General features: G+C 38.5%; 2 protein-coding genes across 2 annotated transcripts in view; one reads left to right on the top strand and one right to left on the bottom strand.

The window, feature by feature from the left end:
- Nucleotides 1-1,745, bottom strand: part of tnfrsf21 (tumor necrosis factor receptor superfamily, member 21) — a 46,075-nt gene extending 44,330 nt beyond the window's left edge. Inside the window, exon 1 of the mRNA XM_063902693.1 lies at nt 1,398-1,745. Within this exon, the coding sequence (XP_063758763.1) occupies nt 1,398-1,424 (27 nt within the window). The 5' untranslated portion in view covers nt 1,425-1,745. The remainder of the gene's footprint in view (nt 1-1,397) is intronic.
- Nucleotides 1,746-12,325: 10,580 nt separating this feature from the next.
- cd2ap (CD2-associated protein) overlaps nt 12,326-16,568 on the top strand; it is a 66,462-nt gene continuing 62,219 nt past the window's right edge. Inside the window, exon 1 of the mRNA XM_063901985.1 lies at nt 12,326-12,716. Within this exon, the coding sequence (XP_063758055.1) occupies nt 12,713-12,716 (4 nt within the window). The 5' untranslated portion in view covers nt 12,326-12,712. The remainder of the gene's footprint in view (nt 12,717-16,568) is intronic.

The raw sequence follows: 16,568 nt of genomic DNA, 5'->3' as shown, positions 1-16,568 counted from the left end.
TTTGTCTTGTCGCAATGAAAAAAGAGCATCTGGATGCACCTGGATATGAACGTATGCACTCAAGTGTGTGACAGTAACAAACATTGGCCTCTGGTTACACAGCCCATATTGACATTCTGTATAATTGCGACACATGATACATATCGAAATGTGGTGCATTCATAAAGAGAAAGTATGAAATCAAAATAAATTCCCTACATCAAAACTCAAACCAGCGCCTGGCCGCAGCTTAAAGCAACAACACAGGCAACATGAGCGTCTATACTCAGTTTGTAGAATAACTCTAATTGTTGAATGAAAGTCACATGAAAAAAAATATATATATATATTTTATCAAGGTTTCTGGATTATTGTTTTGTGAATTTAGCAAAAACTATGTATTGTTTTGTTGTATATGCCCTGTGACCATTTCTTAAAATCATAAAGCAACCACAAAAAAACACTCCATGTTGAAGTGCAGTTAAAGTTCGAAAAATCACTTCTGTTTATGCTACATATGCATTCGCATACGTGTTCACTGTTTTAAGGCTTTCAAAAAAGCTTAAGTTGCTAAAAGTGAACTTAAGTCCCTTAACAAACTACACATTTAATGCATTTGATTGATTAAATGTTCAATTAATTGCCCAAAAAAGCTCAACTTAATGCATACGTATCCTTTGCGTATGCTTTAAAGTGAATTCACATTCCTTCCCTTGAAACTCTAATGATGATATCAAATCTGAACCACCATCCTGTCTTAAAAGGAGCATCCTCCACATTCTAACATCTGAATTTAATGATCATGACAGCTGTGTGTGGAGACAAAGGCAAAGTCTTTATGCTGGTGCTTCATCTGACTCACTGAGGATGAGGAGACCTTGAACAAACAGCAGCTGCAGATCCAACTACATTCAGCACATCACTGATATAACAAAGGGACACCTCCACCGTGTGAAAAAGGGGAATCCTGTCTTCAGAATAGCATTTTTCTTATTATTGTTTTTAATGAAAATTACATTTAAGTTGCCACATTATCCCATGGTATTGTATTCATTTGATTTCCTTTCTTGTTGGCATGAAATCAAACAATGTCTTTGTTAAATTACCGGATTAGAGTCAATTGACTGACACTGTTTCCCAGTTGTTTGTGCGACACAGGGTGTTACAGGGTAAACAATAGACTGCTGAGTGCCTTTTCTTTCTCCATCATTCCCCTGTTGGAATGTCTGACACACTACTGGGGTGTTTAATACAAGTATATACATGTTAATTGACAGTCAAAGTTGGAAATAACTTGATTTAAAGTTCAGAGTGGGACGGAAAAAACAGGCACTGTCCCTTTAAATGGAGAACCTGCTGAATGAGTCCTTAGAATAAAGAATAAGAACAAGCAGGGAATGAAACGCAATGCTACTCACCACTGCGGACACACACAGGGCAGACATCGTGCTGAGTTACAAAATACTGATGAGCAAACGTCCTGTTTCAAGTTGTCTGCTTAGAGAAAGCACTTTTCATCTCTAGATGTTTGTCATCATCATGATCTCCTCCCTCAGTGGACCGGAGGAGAGACTGAGCCGGGCTCTGTGCTGCTCTCAACTGCAGTGTTTTATAGTCCGTGTCTCCAGGTGGACCGGTTTCAGATAGTACGGGATCAGGGCTTGGTTCAGGAAGAACGCTGTGGTAATTCCCATAGCGATGATGGATGAGGGCCACACTGGGATTGCCGCCTCACCCCGTCCAGGCTGGTTCAGTGTGCAGTGCGGCTCTGCTTCACTGCTGCGAAGCGCCTCTCACTGCCGCGCTGACGTAGGCAAGCAGGGGCGGGAGTTAGAGAGGCACCGCAGCCAATTGCAGCTCCTCAGAAGCGTTGCACGTGTGTTTGCAGCTTGGACTGGGAGGGAGCGGTGGGTTGGGGGTGTTGATCATGCAGGTGAGCCCGGTTTGAGTCACAGAACTTCCCTCGTTGTACTGTTAGACAGTGGTCAAATTCCAAACCGAGTCTTACACCCTCCCAACCCGAACTTATTCTGAAGTCACACTCATTGGTGGAATGTATTAAAGTACAATTACTCAATTACGTTACATAAGGGGCCTACAATGTTGAGGTAATTGTACTTTACATGAGTATCTTAACGTTATGTTTCTTAATAGTCCAGCAATTATTGTCAACATTAACTATAATTGTAATAATGATGTAATTGCAGCTTAAGATATCCAGCAGCAGTAGGCTATACTAATTAATTAACAGCTGTGATGAACAGCTTAATTCATCAAATTCAATAAAAGAAGACGTGAAATCTTAATTTACTGAATTAAAAATGGGTCATTATGCAAGAGGAGCACTTTTACTGTTGGTACTTTCAATGTATTTCATGCCAATATTTTCTTACTTTACTTAAGTAAGATTTTGAATGCACAACTTTTAGTTGAAGCAGATTTTTACTATTGCTACTTTTATACGATTACCTCTTTCACCATTGGTCACATTCTGAGTTGAATGAGGTTGCCTTTTTAAATAGTAACAGAATACATGTAACTGGATTACCTTCCTAGATTTTTTTTTAACTCAGAATTCCCCTACAGTTCCTAGGCCCTACATAAGGACAGATGTAATCAGAATACTGAATAATTTAAAATAAAGATTGACTTATAGCACATGTTAAACCAAGGGAAACATAACCTTAGAGGAAAATCAGACATGACACCCAGAACAACATGTTGTGTAAGGAGTCAGAATGTGACGAGTCATCAGTCTGCTTTCTAAAGAGCTGTTCCATTAGGGATCACTTTCATTCAGTTTTCCCCCACAACACCAGTAGGAAATTATTTTATTGACTCTGTTGTTAGAAACTGCAAAGTCATGATTGACATAATAATATTTGAATATCTTGTGTGATTCTTTGGTGTACATTGTCAAGTTTACAAATGACCTGGCTCCTCAATGGGTTTTTTGTAACCCATTTAAATGTGAAATTGCAAACTAACAGTTTGCTGACCAAAAATGTCAGTTTTACCGAACAGTTAAATGGTCCATATTTTGCCATGTAAATATTAAGACTTCAAACTAGACTTTTCTGCACTTTCCTATCAACCTGATTACCTCCTCTCTCCCATATGTGTCAGTGGATCAAACATGGCGTCCTGAGCCAGCAGCACAGTCATCCTGTCATCCGTCCAGTTCCTGCCCTGCTGTCCACATACCCAGACGTTAGTAAACAGTCTGCACACGCACAAGCTGGCGTTCTCATAGCCTCAGACGACGTTACTGCAAATAGCCACAGCCGATAAAAGAACACCATCTGTCTTGCACGTGGAGGGGAAGAGAGTGGACACATACTGGCGATTGAGGCAGAGGGGGGAGAGATAAAGGGAAATGTGTTACTTCGTTTTCGCTGATGAGGGAAAAATGACTATAAGTGGGTCAGTGACTCAGGCGGATGACATCAGAGGAAGGGAAAAGCCACGAGAAAGTGTGAGTTAAGGAGCATTGGATATATTGCACATATGACGAGACCAACACTGCTGCTTACTCAGGCTGCAGAGCTGACGTTCACTGGGCCAAAAACCCTGCAGGGCCACACATATCCTCAGTTATTAGGGGGAGTTGATTTATTAAAAACTGATATAAAAACAGGAAATTGTTTGGGAAAAAGAGAGCAAGACACTAGATGGGAAAAAAGAGTGCATGCTGTCATACATGTGTGTATGCTGGTCTTGACATTCCAAATCTTGGAAAACATCACTGCTGATGTAATTATTTTTCAAAGGTTGCTGACTCAATAATGCCGCAGGTTAGTGTAACTGTAGAATTATAACTCAGAATTAAACCTATTCGAGTGAAAGGCTGTAATCACAGTAACTATATTTGCAAAGGTGTGATGTTGAAACGTAAAACCTCTGGAACACATACACATGAAAGAATAGACAAATTACTATCAAGGAAGGGTATCTTTTTATGTCTTTAAATATATTAGATGTGAGGTTTGAAACGTAACAATGTCTACATTTTGGTATATTTGCAATAAAAAGGATGTGTTTGATATGACGAAAATGAGACATCCAATTCACTTTTAACCCTTTTTTTCTTAATTGAGACAGTAAAGATAATAGCTAGGCAATCAATCAATCAATCAATCAATCAATCAATCAAATGTAATTGTTACAGCATTAGCAACCAATGTTTTTATATTCATAATAGAAACTTCAGACCTTTACCGTTGGGGTATTTATTGACATAACGTGAAACTTAACCTTATTTCTGACGTCTAACCAAAAACATATCCATAAAACTATATACAATACTTCCGAGGGCAACTTAAGTGCTGAATGCCAACTGATTTCTGGGTTTAGGACTGATTCCTGCACCACTCTGTCTGTGTGGTCATCAAAATAAAGCAACAGTGCCTTATGTTGTGATATATATAATCTCACAGAATATCCTCATTGTTTATTCAGGCCTCAGTCCCACTTCTCTGTTCCAGGAAGCTTCTCATGTGTTTGCATTGAGAAAGATAAATGTTTCCACACAGGTAGAGCTAAAGATTCGTTAATGTTGTCTTTGGGAAATTCAAAGTAGCCTTCCATCTGATGTTACTGAAAATGTCCCATATGTCTCACTCCAGTTGTTTAATAATCCAAACATTAAGCTACCCTTTCACTTCTGTATCCCATTTGCGTAAGTCATTGCATTTCATTCCATTCTCTCTATTCCAAGGTGGCTCCCATGATGCATGTAACTAAGGACGAGGAGATGCTTTGGGTGTGAACTTGTAAATACTTGTCTCCCTCTAAATACCAAAGAGAAGCTCCTTGAAGGAAGTATTTTGGTGTCCTAATGCATCAACAGCAGGTGACAAAAAGGGTTAGGGTTTCCTGGTAACAGACCAAACTTAAACCCAAGAGCCCAAAACAGGAGGCCTAAGGGGAAACAATTCTACTATCATCCTTGGGGGAATGTGAGACACTGGGCCCCTGAGCACAAGTTTGCAAGACGCCGCACCAACTCTCCTACATAGCAGCAATAAACACATACTTTAGAGTTGTTGAGCCTCTTTGGTTGCTGTGGGTGTTATGTTTCTCTATGAGTGACAGGTTGTCGCTAAAGGCCAGGGAGGAAGCTCCTGAGGCCTCTGCCTGTTTACAAAATCTACATGGTTTAAATGCACAAGTCCTGTCAAACCGAGTCAGGTGGTGGCAAATATTTCCTTACCTGCACTGAAACAAACATTGACTTTAATTTAATGTATTATGTCAACACATTTCACATAACTGTATTAGGTTAGTTGAAAGCAATAATATTAGGTTTAAATAGGTTCAACTTAATAATATTGCTTTTAACTAACCTAATAGAGTTATGTGGAATTTCTTGACAAAATATATTTAATTAAGGTTAAAATTTTAGATTTTGTTTCAGTGTGCTTAAAGACACACTAGGTTTTCTGGGCAACACTTCATTTTCTCGGTGCCAGCTGCCAAACTGAAATTGTTGACTTTAATTGTATGTATTATGTCAACAGATTACAAATCACAGTATAAATACTAATTAATACAGTGATAGTTGTTATTTAAACTTAATATTATTGCTTTCAACTAACCTAATACAGTTATATGACATTTGCTGACATAATACGCTTAATTAAAGTAAAGGTCTCAGTTTTTCAGTACACATAGAACACTTCTGAGACTACTGAGCCTCTAATGTTTGTTAGTTCTGAACACTAACATTCAAGACAGTAACTGTTCAAATAAATCTAAAAATAAGGAAAAGTAACACAATGTATGGCCAAGCTAATTGCCTGTTACAGTAATATGATGTTATATTGTAATTTGACACCAAAATGCATTTACAGTAAAGTAAAAATAACAATAAATATAATGCCTCATGAACATAGTAAATCCAGAGATTTGTCATGGCGTTTGCCAAAACAAGTTGAACAGAAAACTAATGGAAATAAGAAGACCTGTCTGACCTCTGCTGGACAAACCTGGTTATTACAACTTCAATCCTGCACCAAACCAACCAAATATAATGATATATCATGAATGGTAGATATTATATTCTGAATAAGAATAAAATAAATACATTTGGAATCCTTTCTTCAGTTTATGTGAAGATTGTGAGCCCACTGCTGTCAATGACATTGGTATAGAGCATTGATATTGTTGTTTGATTGTTTTATATACTACTCTCTTTACGGGACCAGCAGTACATGGCAGAATGTCCTTGTGAGGTATAGAGTTCCCATTGTGATATCTACCATGCTTCTAAATATTAAAAACTTAATCAAGCATAGTATGCGAGATATATTAAGTAGGATTTTTTCTTCATTTCATATTCCATTTCATTGCACTATTTAATCTGTATATTTCTTATTTTTATTATATTGTATTTTGCTGCTGTAACACAAAAATGGCCCAGTTTGGATGAATAAGTATTTCTGATTCTGATCTTAATTTCTTTTTGAATAGCGCATACATAACAAATAATACTAAACCCAACAACTACTCAGTAATTGTACAAATGCCTGTCGTGTCATGTTTGCATACAAAACACAAGAGATATTGCAGAAATAATGAATCTGTATTATGTCATGGATAATGACGTTGTTCTTTTCTGTTGACTACACTGTTCACATATTTGAATGATGGTAAGGACGGTGATTTTAAACTATGACCATCACCATGCCTTGACATGACTCTCAAAAACATTTAATAATGATCTAGTTGCTGCAGGCAAACGTATTGTAACGCTGGGTTTTGTCAGGACAATGACTGTGAGACTTGCAGAGGGATTTAAATAGTTATTTATAATGCTGTTGGAATGAACAGATATGATTTCTGACTGTAAACACATAGTATAAAGTATTGATTCAACCAACTTATGTTAATGTCACTATGACTAATGATAAATCATTTAGAGTACACATTTGAAATAGCTGATTCAGCTCTGACACACATACTGAAGTGTGCATAAAATATATATAACATTTTATTTCCTCCCAAGTAGCAGCACCATAATACAGAATAAAGTGATATTTATTTTAATAATAATTAGGAAAACACAGGGTAGAATTTACTGCGAAAGATTACATACACAGATTTCCTGTTTCACTCTTTTTTTAGTGTGACAGTTTTTCTCACATACCAAACTGTGCAGCCATAACGCCCTATGATGAAGCTGTGTGTAGCTATGACAAGATGTGTCATTATTTAAGCTTATGTGAATTATGTGCGCTACTTATTTATAAAGAAATACATGTATTGTATTTTATTAGAACTTTGTTTTACTCTATTGTAATCCATAATACAGTATTTAGGATGTACTGTATGTCCTTCCATCCATCCATGCTCTGATATAAGTGTATGCAGTTCCACATCCTCCCCACACGGGGTCACTAGATCACAAAGTGAGATAACTCCCATTGAGCAACAGGTGCCTTATGAAGCCCCACAGCCTCACAGCTATTATAGTCATTAATAATCAATTAAAATCGTTATGTTACAGCATAAATATTGCATAAGAACTCTTGTTTTCATCAGGATTCCATCCATTGTAACTGTTTGTCTGCAAACATGCCTCAAACAATTAACTGTTTAAACAATTTTACTGTATGCAGTACATTCGATATTATGAATTGGAAGTGCACCAGTGGTAAATTGTATCTGTTGAGTGTACTTTTTGGAGACTTTAATAAAAGATTATGACAGTTGCTGACATTTCCAATTTCCAAAGTTGAGAGTTTCCACTAAAGTAGATATTATACGAAAAGAAAAAATGAAAGAACATTAGTTTTTTTATAAGGGGAAATTATTGTTTCTTAAATTGTAATTAGAAATATTTTTTAATAATCGTACTACTGTATATGTTGAATTTAACTTTCATGTTCAGGTGACATGCTATGCTCAAAGAATTCAGAAAAGTATACTTTTCATTTAGGTCGCATGCAATAAAATCATGATGTCCCATGAAACAATCGTGACAAGTCTGGAAAAAGTTAAGACTTAAAGTAATTGAGAGAAATCATAAATCATGACATGTGAATAAATGCACAAATGTGGACCTAAAAAAGGATGCAAAACATTGCATAAATATCTAAATTAGGACTGTTGTCAGACAGCCAGGCTTTTACTGAATGGCATTCATACTGGCCAACAACGAACTGTGTGTGTGTGTGTGTGTGTGTGTGTGTGTGTGTGTGTGTGTGTGTGTGTGTGTGTGTGTGTGTGTGTGTGTGTGTGTGTGTGTGTGTGTGTGTGTGTGTGTGTGTGTGTGGTACTTATGCAATCAAACACATATGCTTCAAATCTGTGTTTATGCTGCTTTTTGAGCGCTGGCTGATACTTTGCCTAAATGGGTGCATTCAGGATGAAATTTCCCTCAACTACTTCCTTCTTCTCACAGTTCATTCTCCGGTGTTAGAGAGATAAGCGGGCACAGTGCCTGCTTCAGGGCAATGCCTATTTATTCAACAAGTAGTAAGGGCTTACTCAAAGGGCAATCCAAGTCTTTTTTCGAAATGGGAAATGCAAAACTAAATAAAAAAAAATCCAAATTCCTGGCATGGAAAAAATAAATCATTGTTGTCTTTTCTTTTTTAGAGAGGCTCTTTCAGTAAGGGATGTGGACAATAAGATGGTTTGAACAAAAACTGTATTTAGGCCGATTAATCATTATTATTACCATCATGGGATATATAAGTATATATACAGTATGTGTAGTAAAAGTATTTACTTAAATTTAGGTGATGTCAATACGGTTAATAAGTAAAGAAAAACTAAAGGCATTAATAATGCCGTCACTATAGTGAAACATAAACATATTGGTGCACATGATTTGAAGATAACGTATCAGAATAATTTTTACAAATCTTTTTTTCAAATTATTGACTGGAATATTTTTCTGTAAAGTTTCCCCACTCTGTTTACCTCCACAATGACATTGTTTGGGGTGTGGTGTGAGAGTCATCACTAACAGACAGGAGAAGAACTATTGAAGAGCCTATTGTTCCTGGTGATGCCAAACCCTTTATGACACTTTATCAATTGTTATTTTATTGTTTTCATTGCATGTTCAAATAAGTTGTCATCACTTTTGATAACATATTGTTTTCTTGCATATTGAGCTTGTTTTTTCAGTAGAATTATAACCCTATTTGGATGGATGCTTCAAACAAGCCCAGTGAGTTTTTCTGCCTCTTCCTGCACAAATCATTTGCTATCTGTGTGTGTATTTTTAAATTGTGAGAAACAACAAACTACACAACAACCTAAACAAAACTATTCACTATGTTATCGTCCTAAATAAATAAGATACAATTTTATAAATTGTATCTTACAAATACTAGGACAATGGAATGCAGTCAGCCGCTTGCCAACAATGCTATAGAAAAAGTCAAGTGCAGTGTCATTAATATGTATTATGAAATGATAAAGTACATGAATATGTATTATGAAATGATAAAGTACATGAATATGTATTATGAAATGATAAAGTACATGAATATGTATTATGAAATGATAAAGTACATGAATATGTATTATGAAATGATAAAGTACATGAATATGCTACACTATGAACATGATTAATTGGGATAAACTTTATGGCAGTGACAAATTATGACTAATTAAGAACAAAATTAAGATTCAGTCATTGGGTATCCTGCATTAGGGGGATAGTGGTAGTTATTATAGACTTTTCTTCAGTTTGCATTATAATATATGCTTAGTATGGCAGTACATGGAATGGACCCATGGTCATCTCTCCCAGATGAACTGAACACATTTTATGCACGCTTTGAGAAGCCCCCGGCTGTGGAGGCACCAAAGGCCCAGGATCCCTGCTCACTGGTTTTAACCAGTGCAGATGTGTGTAGATCTCTGAAAAGGATCAACGCACACAGGGCTCCAGGACCTGATGGCATCCCTGGCCGTGCTCTCAAGGTGTGTGCAGTTCAGCTGGCAGATGTGTTCACAGACATTTTCAATAGGTCACTGCTCCAGTCTGTAGTCCCCACATGCTTTAAAGAGTCCATCATTGTCCCTGTCCCCAAAAAGTCAAAACCCATCTGCCTCAATGACTACCGCCCAGTTGCACTCACCTCCATCATCATGAAGTGCTTTGAGCGGTTAGTCAAAACTTTTATCACCTCCTCCCTCCCTGACTCACTGGACCCCCTGCAGTTTGCCTACAGAGCAAACAGGTCCACGGATGATGCCATCTCCCTCACCCTCCACACTGCCCTCTCCCACCTGGACCAGAGGAACACTTATGTGAGAATGCTGTTCATTGACTACAGTTCAGCATTCAACACCATTGTGCCCTCCAAGCTCATCATTAAGCTCAGGGACCTTGGGCTCAACAGCACCCTCTGTGACTGGATCATGAGCTTCCTGACGGGCAGATCCCAGGCAGTGCGGATGGGGAACATCACATCCTCCACCTTGACCCTCAACACCGGAGCCCCTCAGGGTTGTGTGCTCAGCCCTCTCCTCTACTCCCTGTTCACGCACGACTGCGTGGCCACACACAGCTCCAACACCATCATCAAGTTTGCTGACGACACGACCGTCATCGGCCTGATCACAGACGGCGACGAGACGGCGTACAGAGAGGAGGTCAGAGCCCTGACATCTTGGTGCCAGGACAACAACCTCCATCTCAACGTCAGCAAAACAAAGGAGCTGATTGTGGACTACAGGAAGAGGCAGAGAGAAGCACACACACCCATCGACCATCGACGGGACTCCTGTGGAGAGAGTCAGCAGCTTCAGGTTCCTCGGGGTTAACATCAGTGAGGACCTGACATGGACACATCACACCAGGGTCATATCCAAGACGGCTCGACAGCGGCTCTTCTTCCTCCGCAGGCTGCGGAAGTTCAACATGGACTCCAGGATACTCTGCAACTTCTACAGGTGCACCATCGAGAGTATCCTGACTGGCTGCATCACCGCCTGGTATGGCAGTTGCACCGCCCTCAACCGTAAGACTCTACAGAGGGTGGTGAAAACTGCTCAGCACATCACCAGGACGGAGTTGCCATCCATGGAGGACCTCTACACCCAGCGGTGTAGGAAGAAGGCCGGTAGCATATTAAAGGACCCCCATCACCCCAGCAACAGTCTGTTCTGTCTGCTGCCGTCTGGCAGACGGTACCGCAGCATCCGGACCAAGACCACCAGACTCAGAGACAGTTTTATACCACAGGCTATAAGACTACTGAACTCCTGAGCTCTGTGAATGTCTACTCACATCTGTTTATAGTACACACGTACATATATATATATATATATATATATTATACACATCTGCCATACATATCTGTTTATAGTACACATATCTATATATTATATATATATCTGCCATATACCTCTGCTATACATAATATATGCATCTGTCCATACCTCCTCATTCAACAGTGTAAAGTATTTAAATACTTTCAATGTATTCCACATATGTATATATTTCACATCCTCAAATCTGTATTGTTGATATTGTAAATATTCTTCTCTCTTTTTCACTACTTTATTTATCTTTTGCACCATGTATGTTGAGTTGTTGGAGGAGCACGCGACATAAGATTTTCATTGCCAACATATACGCTGTATCTGCTGTGCATATGACAAATAAAACCTTGAAACCTTGAAATACATGGAATGGACCCCTTGCAACCCGTCAATGCACCAAAAATATAACCTTATATCTGTTCATGTACTATTATATATTGTGTAATTATTACTTACCTGTTCCTATGCTTATATATACAGTTTACACATCATGGCTGCTGGTAATGCAATACTGAACTCCTTTTGCAAATATTTGCAAAATTGATTGCTATCTAATAAAAAGCCTGGGAAAAAAGAGAACAAGCTGTTTACCAAGATAAACTGGGGATAATCAATAGTTTTTTCTAAATGTATGAAAACAACCAATTTGGGATACATATTTGTGGCTGCTGTTATGTGAGTTCCCCCTATATAATTTAAATCGACTTAAATTCTCCTCAAGGTGTGAGAACTCATTTGAACAGAAGCACTCAGTTGTCAACATGCATTTTTATACAAGATAAAGACTTGTGGATAAAGCCACCATCAGTTCATATGAGTGGTAACAGTATGTACTGTAATGTTTTTATGGGTGGACGTGTCTCCCATTCCCATAACATTTGTGAAACCCTAATGACTAGTGGTTCAGTAAAAACAACCATAATGTCAAAATAGTTGGGAGGAGCTGGAGTGAGTGAATCAAGTCTCTCTCACGCACGCGCGCGCGCGCACCCGTGAACTACAGTATCTACTGTACTTGCTGAATGGGCCAATAAAAAAGGGGGATTAACATTCCACTAAACATTCCTCTCGCGCGACTTAACCGCTTGAATCATCGCGAAGTTTCCTGCTATTTTGTATTTTGGTGGCAGGCAGAAGGCAGCAATAACCCGTGGAGACAAGTCCAAGAAAGGTGGAGACTCCTGGGTTAACTTCCTGACAATAATCCTGAAGCACCACCAGGAGAGAAGCGGGGACGCTGCTGCTGTTGCTGTTGCTGTTGCTGCTGCTGCTGCTGCTGGGGCAAGGACTAATGGATATACGGCTGACTCTACTTCTTTTTCGGCAGTGAATCGACACTTTGGTTGGTAACATCTACCTGGCTAGTTAGCTAGCTAGCAGTGAGGCTGCTGCTGCTGGATAAGACATTCCCAGCGTTTGATAGCGAGGCGGTGGGAGAGGAGGAATGGGTGAGTTTTCCATGATGTGGCGCTTGTGTTCTGTTTAACTGCTTCTTCTTCTTGACTCAACATACACAGCAAGTTTAAAACTCGTGAGTCATTTAACCAAATGGCAGTGACATAAACCATGCTATCAGCGTTTGCCGGCAGGGATATAAAGTGAGCAACCCAGTTAGCTAGCTTGTTAGCCTAGCCAGCTAGCTGCCTAGATAACTGGATAACGCCACCTCCATCCTTGGATTTTTACTGCAGGTTTAGCTAATGTTGACACGAGCTACCGCAATTCAAATGTCTACACAGCCTATGTTAAACCACCATATGCCCTAAAACTACTGTAATATAAGTTGATTGAAGTTTCTAGGTTTTTCTTGTGTCAGTGTGTGGCTCTGTTTTTACAAAGTCATAACTTTGTTCTTTGCAGAAACATTAGGCGTCGACAGAACTCTGACAGGAAACTCATAGTTAGATCTTTTGATAACTTTAGTGTTAACTTCCTCGTTTACATTTGCTTGGGTCTGACTTAAGAAATATGTAAATTGTGTTGTGTACTGACTGGCATTCCTTTCTGACAGTGACAGTCTTACTGTCAGTGGTGGCATGTAATAAAGTACACATACTCAAGTACTGTACTAAAGTATGAGCTACACTTCACCTGAGTAATTTGCTATTATGCTACTTTACTGTTCTACTACATTACATGTATCTGTCAGCTATAATTACTTTGCAGATTTTAATTATTAGCTGATACCAACAAATAAATAAAGATTGACATATAATTATATCCATCAGCAGCATGCAAAGGAAATACAATGAGATCCACCTTTTTTAATTGATATCAGACACGGTAGTGCATCAATAATCAAAATCCACTTGTTAAATGTGATTATGAAATGGGCTGTTAAACACAATACATCCTTTTACCTTTGCTACTTTAGTCTTTTTTGATTCCAATACTTTTTTACTTAAGTAGGATTTTGAATGTAGGAGTTTTGCTTGTGACAGATTGTTTTTATAATGTAGTATTGCTTTTTCTTTTTACTTACGTACCAACACTCAAATGGATGTATTGCTTAGCTTGTATCCCCTTTACATTGGAACAAAATGGACTAAGGAACTTTTTGTGATGTGGCCTCATGACCCTATCTTCAATAGGGTATTAAATGTACCTGCTTCTAAAGATGATAGATTCAGTTTTTTACGCTGAGGTCATGTAATCAGGGCATTTCATTACCAACCTTTACTACCTTGTAGCAACAATCAAAGATGGTATCTATCTTTGATGCATAAAAATGACAGGAGGAGTGGATGACACTCTACAACCTTGTCGTAAGAGAGTGGCTGTGATGACTCAATGTAGAGGAAGCCCTCTGATCTATGTCAGTGTATTGCAAACTTCTACTGTATCATGAAACCAGCTCCTGCTTCGCGCTAGATGTGCTGTCTGTGGTTTCTGTGGTTGTGTGCAGTACGACTTGTTCAAGAGCTGTGCTATGCAGTTGAACAGGTTTTAAGCCCTTGCTTAGCCTTCAGATGTGTAAATGAAGGTGGTGTTTTTGACATGCTAAAACCAAAGTTGCTGCTGCTTACATTTAGAACCAAAGTGATAAACCACAGTAACAATGTAAGAGACATCTGAAACTGAATAAGCAAAGAGTATAAAAAACATAATGGAATGTTATTAGGAAACAATATTTAAATAATTATATAAAGCAGGACAAAAACAATATCTGACAATCAAGTCCATATGGAAATCAACCACAACAGGCTACTTAACTAGGGTCTATTTATAGGACACCAGTTTCACCTGTAATGCATTGTATTCTCGTTAGGTACATGGCTCATCCGTGAGAATATCTCAGTTCTGTTTGAACATGTCTGAGTTGTGTGTGTGGGTTTGTGAGCGCTTCATTTTGCTAACTTTAAACTTAGCTTCATGCATACAGCATGCATCCTGCTACTGGTGGTTGATAGATCAAAATCAGCAATCTGGACTTTTGTTTCGTAGCATTAAGTTGTTGGAAATACTGCTGCTTTGTCTGGTCTGGTCTCCATTCATCAGTATTGTATTGTTTTGTGCGCTTTATTTTCATAGTGGATAGTACAGAGGAAAAAGGAAATGAGAGGAGAGAGAGCGGGGATGACATGCAACAAAGGTCCCCAGCTAGAAATGAACTGGGGCTATTGTGATTAGATGGACAAGTTCTTAAACCTCCCGGCTACAATGCCCCAGTTACCATTCTGTTTCCCGAGCCCACTTCCCTGCAGGAATCTAAGAACTTCAGAAACAAAGGCTGGACATGAGCCAGAATGTCTGATTGAATATTAACCTCACTGGCCTCAACCAATATTTACTGGAATGTGGTGTGTGTTGTTTCCCCTGGTTTTCACTGATGAAGGTCAGTTTACCTAGTTCTGTTAATCTGGCATTTAACAGTTCATTTATTTGTAACAACAGTTCATTTATTTGTAACAACTTATTTGTAACAACAGTAACCTAATCTGGTTAAGCGCTATTTTGCATGCACACACAACAGAAAACAATTACACACCCACTAAAAAGGAATTATCAGTAATTCTTTTAGTAAAGTTGAGAACAACACACCTTGATCACTGACCTCACATGTGCTGCTGCGATTCTCTCTTTGATGACATACTAAATCTGAGTCACTACAGCTTTAGTCGATAAAATGCCCGATGCATTTTTAACAACTCATCAGAAACAAAACTGCTTCAGGGAAGGCCAACGTCCAAATGAGAGGACATGTGAGGCAGATTTTAACGTCTCAACACAAACCAACTTTGCATCTGAAATTTGATTCAATCTGGAAATCCCCACACTCTCACTCCCCTTAAACACGCTATGGCTGCAAGTATCGTTTTAATTCTTTTTTATATTGGTCTATAAAACAATTAAAACACATTTCAGGAGCCAAATGTGACATCATCAGATAACTTGTTTTTTTCCTAACATTCAAAGATATTACATGTACTGTTAAGTAGGACATGTGAAAGCAGAAAACCCTTCAATTTGAAAGCTGGAACTAACAGTTTTGCTTGGGAAATTACTTTAATTATCAAAATAGTTGCAGATCATTCCCTAAACGATTGACTTGTTTTAATTTACTAATCGTTGCAGCTCCATTACTTTCATAACAAATCAATTTACCAGTTGTTGAGTTTACTGCAGACACTTGGCATGGACTTGGTACCATAATGTTGTTGTTTTAAAAAAAGTTCTATAAATTAAAAAAAAGATGATGTCAACTGTACAATTTTTGATGTTTTATGATCTGAGGCGTTATGTGCTTTCCTTCCTTGTGGAACAGTACTAGACCTCAGGATAAAGGACTGTTTTGACATCTTCAATGTCAAAATGCATTTCAAAATAATTGTATTCTCCAGTACTCTGATATCCAGTATAACATCTCACTCCTTTTTTTGTTGAGGGTGCCCTTCAATGCTAACTTCCTGTTAAAAAATGTCATCTCATCACCACTGTATTTACATCTCATCTCAGACTTCATGTTTGTTTGCACATGCCTTCTGTTTGCTTATGCCTTTTTGTTTGCTTCATGTTTTATGTGAGAGAGGAAAGGTCTGATATGATGTTGCCCAGATGTAGCTCCCAGGTGTGTAATGTGTGAGGATGAAGAGAAGCTTGTGCCATTGAGAGTAGCAACAGCTCTCTGTCCGCTCTCGTTTGATTTCTCTCGGTAACACTTTGCCTTTCCTATCAGCTAGCTCTCAGATCAGTGGGAAAGAATGCAGTTATGAGTTTCCTCTTTAATGATTGAGTGGGAAAAGCAAAGAGAGCACACTGATACACACTGTCTGCCTGGCAGTCAAATTGCCTGCGTGGCC

Source organism: Eleginops maclovinus, chromosome 15 (genome assembly GCF_036324505.1).
Source record: "Eleginops maclovinus isolate JMC-PN-2008 ecotype Puerto Natales chromosome 15, JC_Emac_rtc_rv5, whole genome shotgun sequence".
Classification (NCBI taxonomy): Eukaryota; Metazoa; Chordata; class Actinopteri; order Perciformes; family Eleginopidae; genus Eleginops; species Eleginops maclovinus.
The sequence above is the reverse complement of the archived record's forward strand: the minus strand, read 5'-3'. Positions and strand labels throughout refer to the sequence as shown.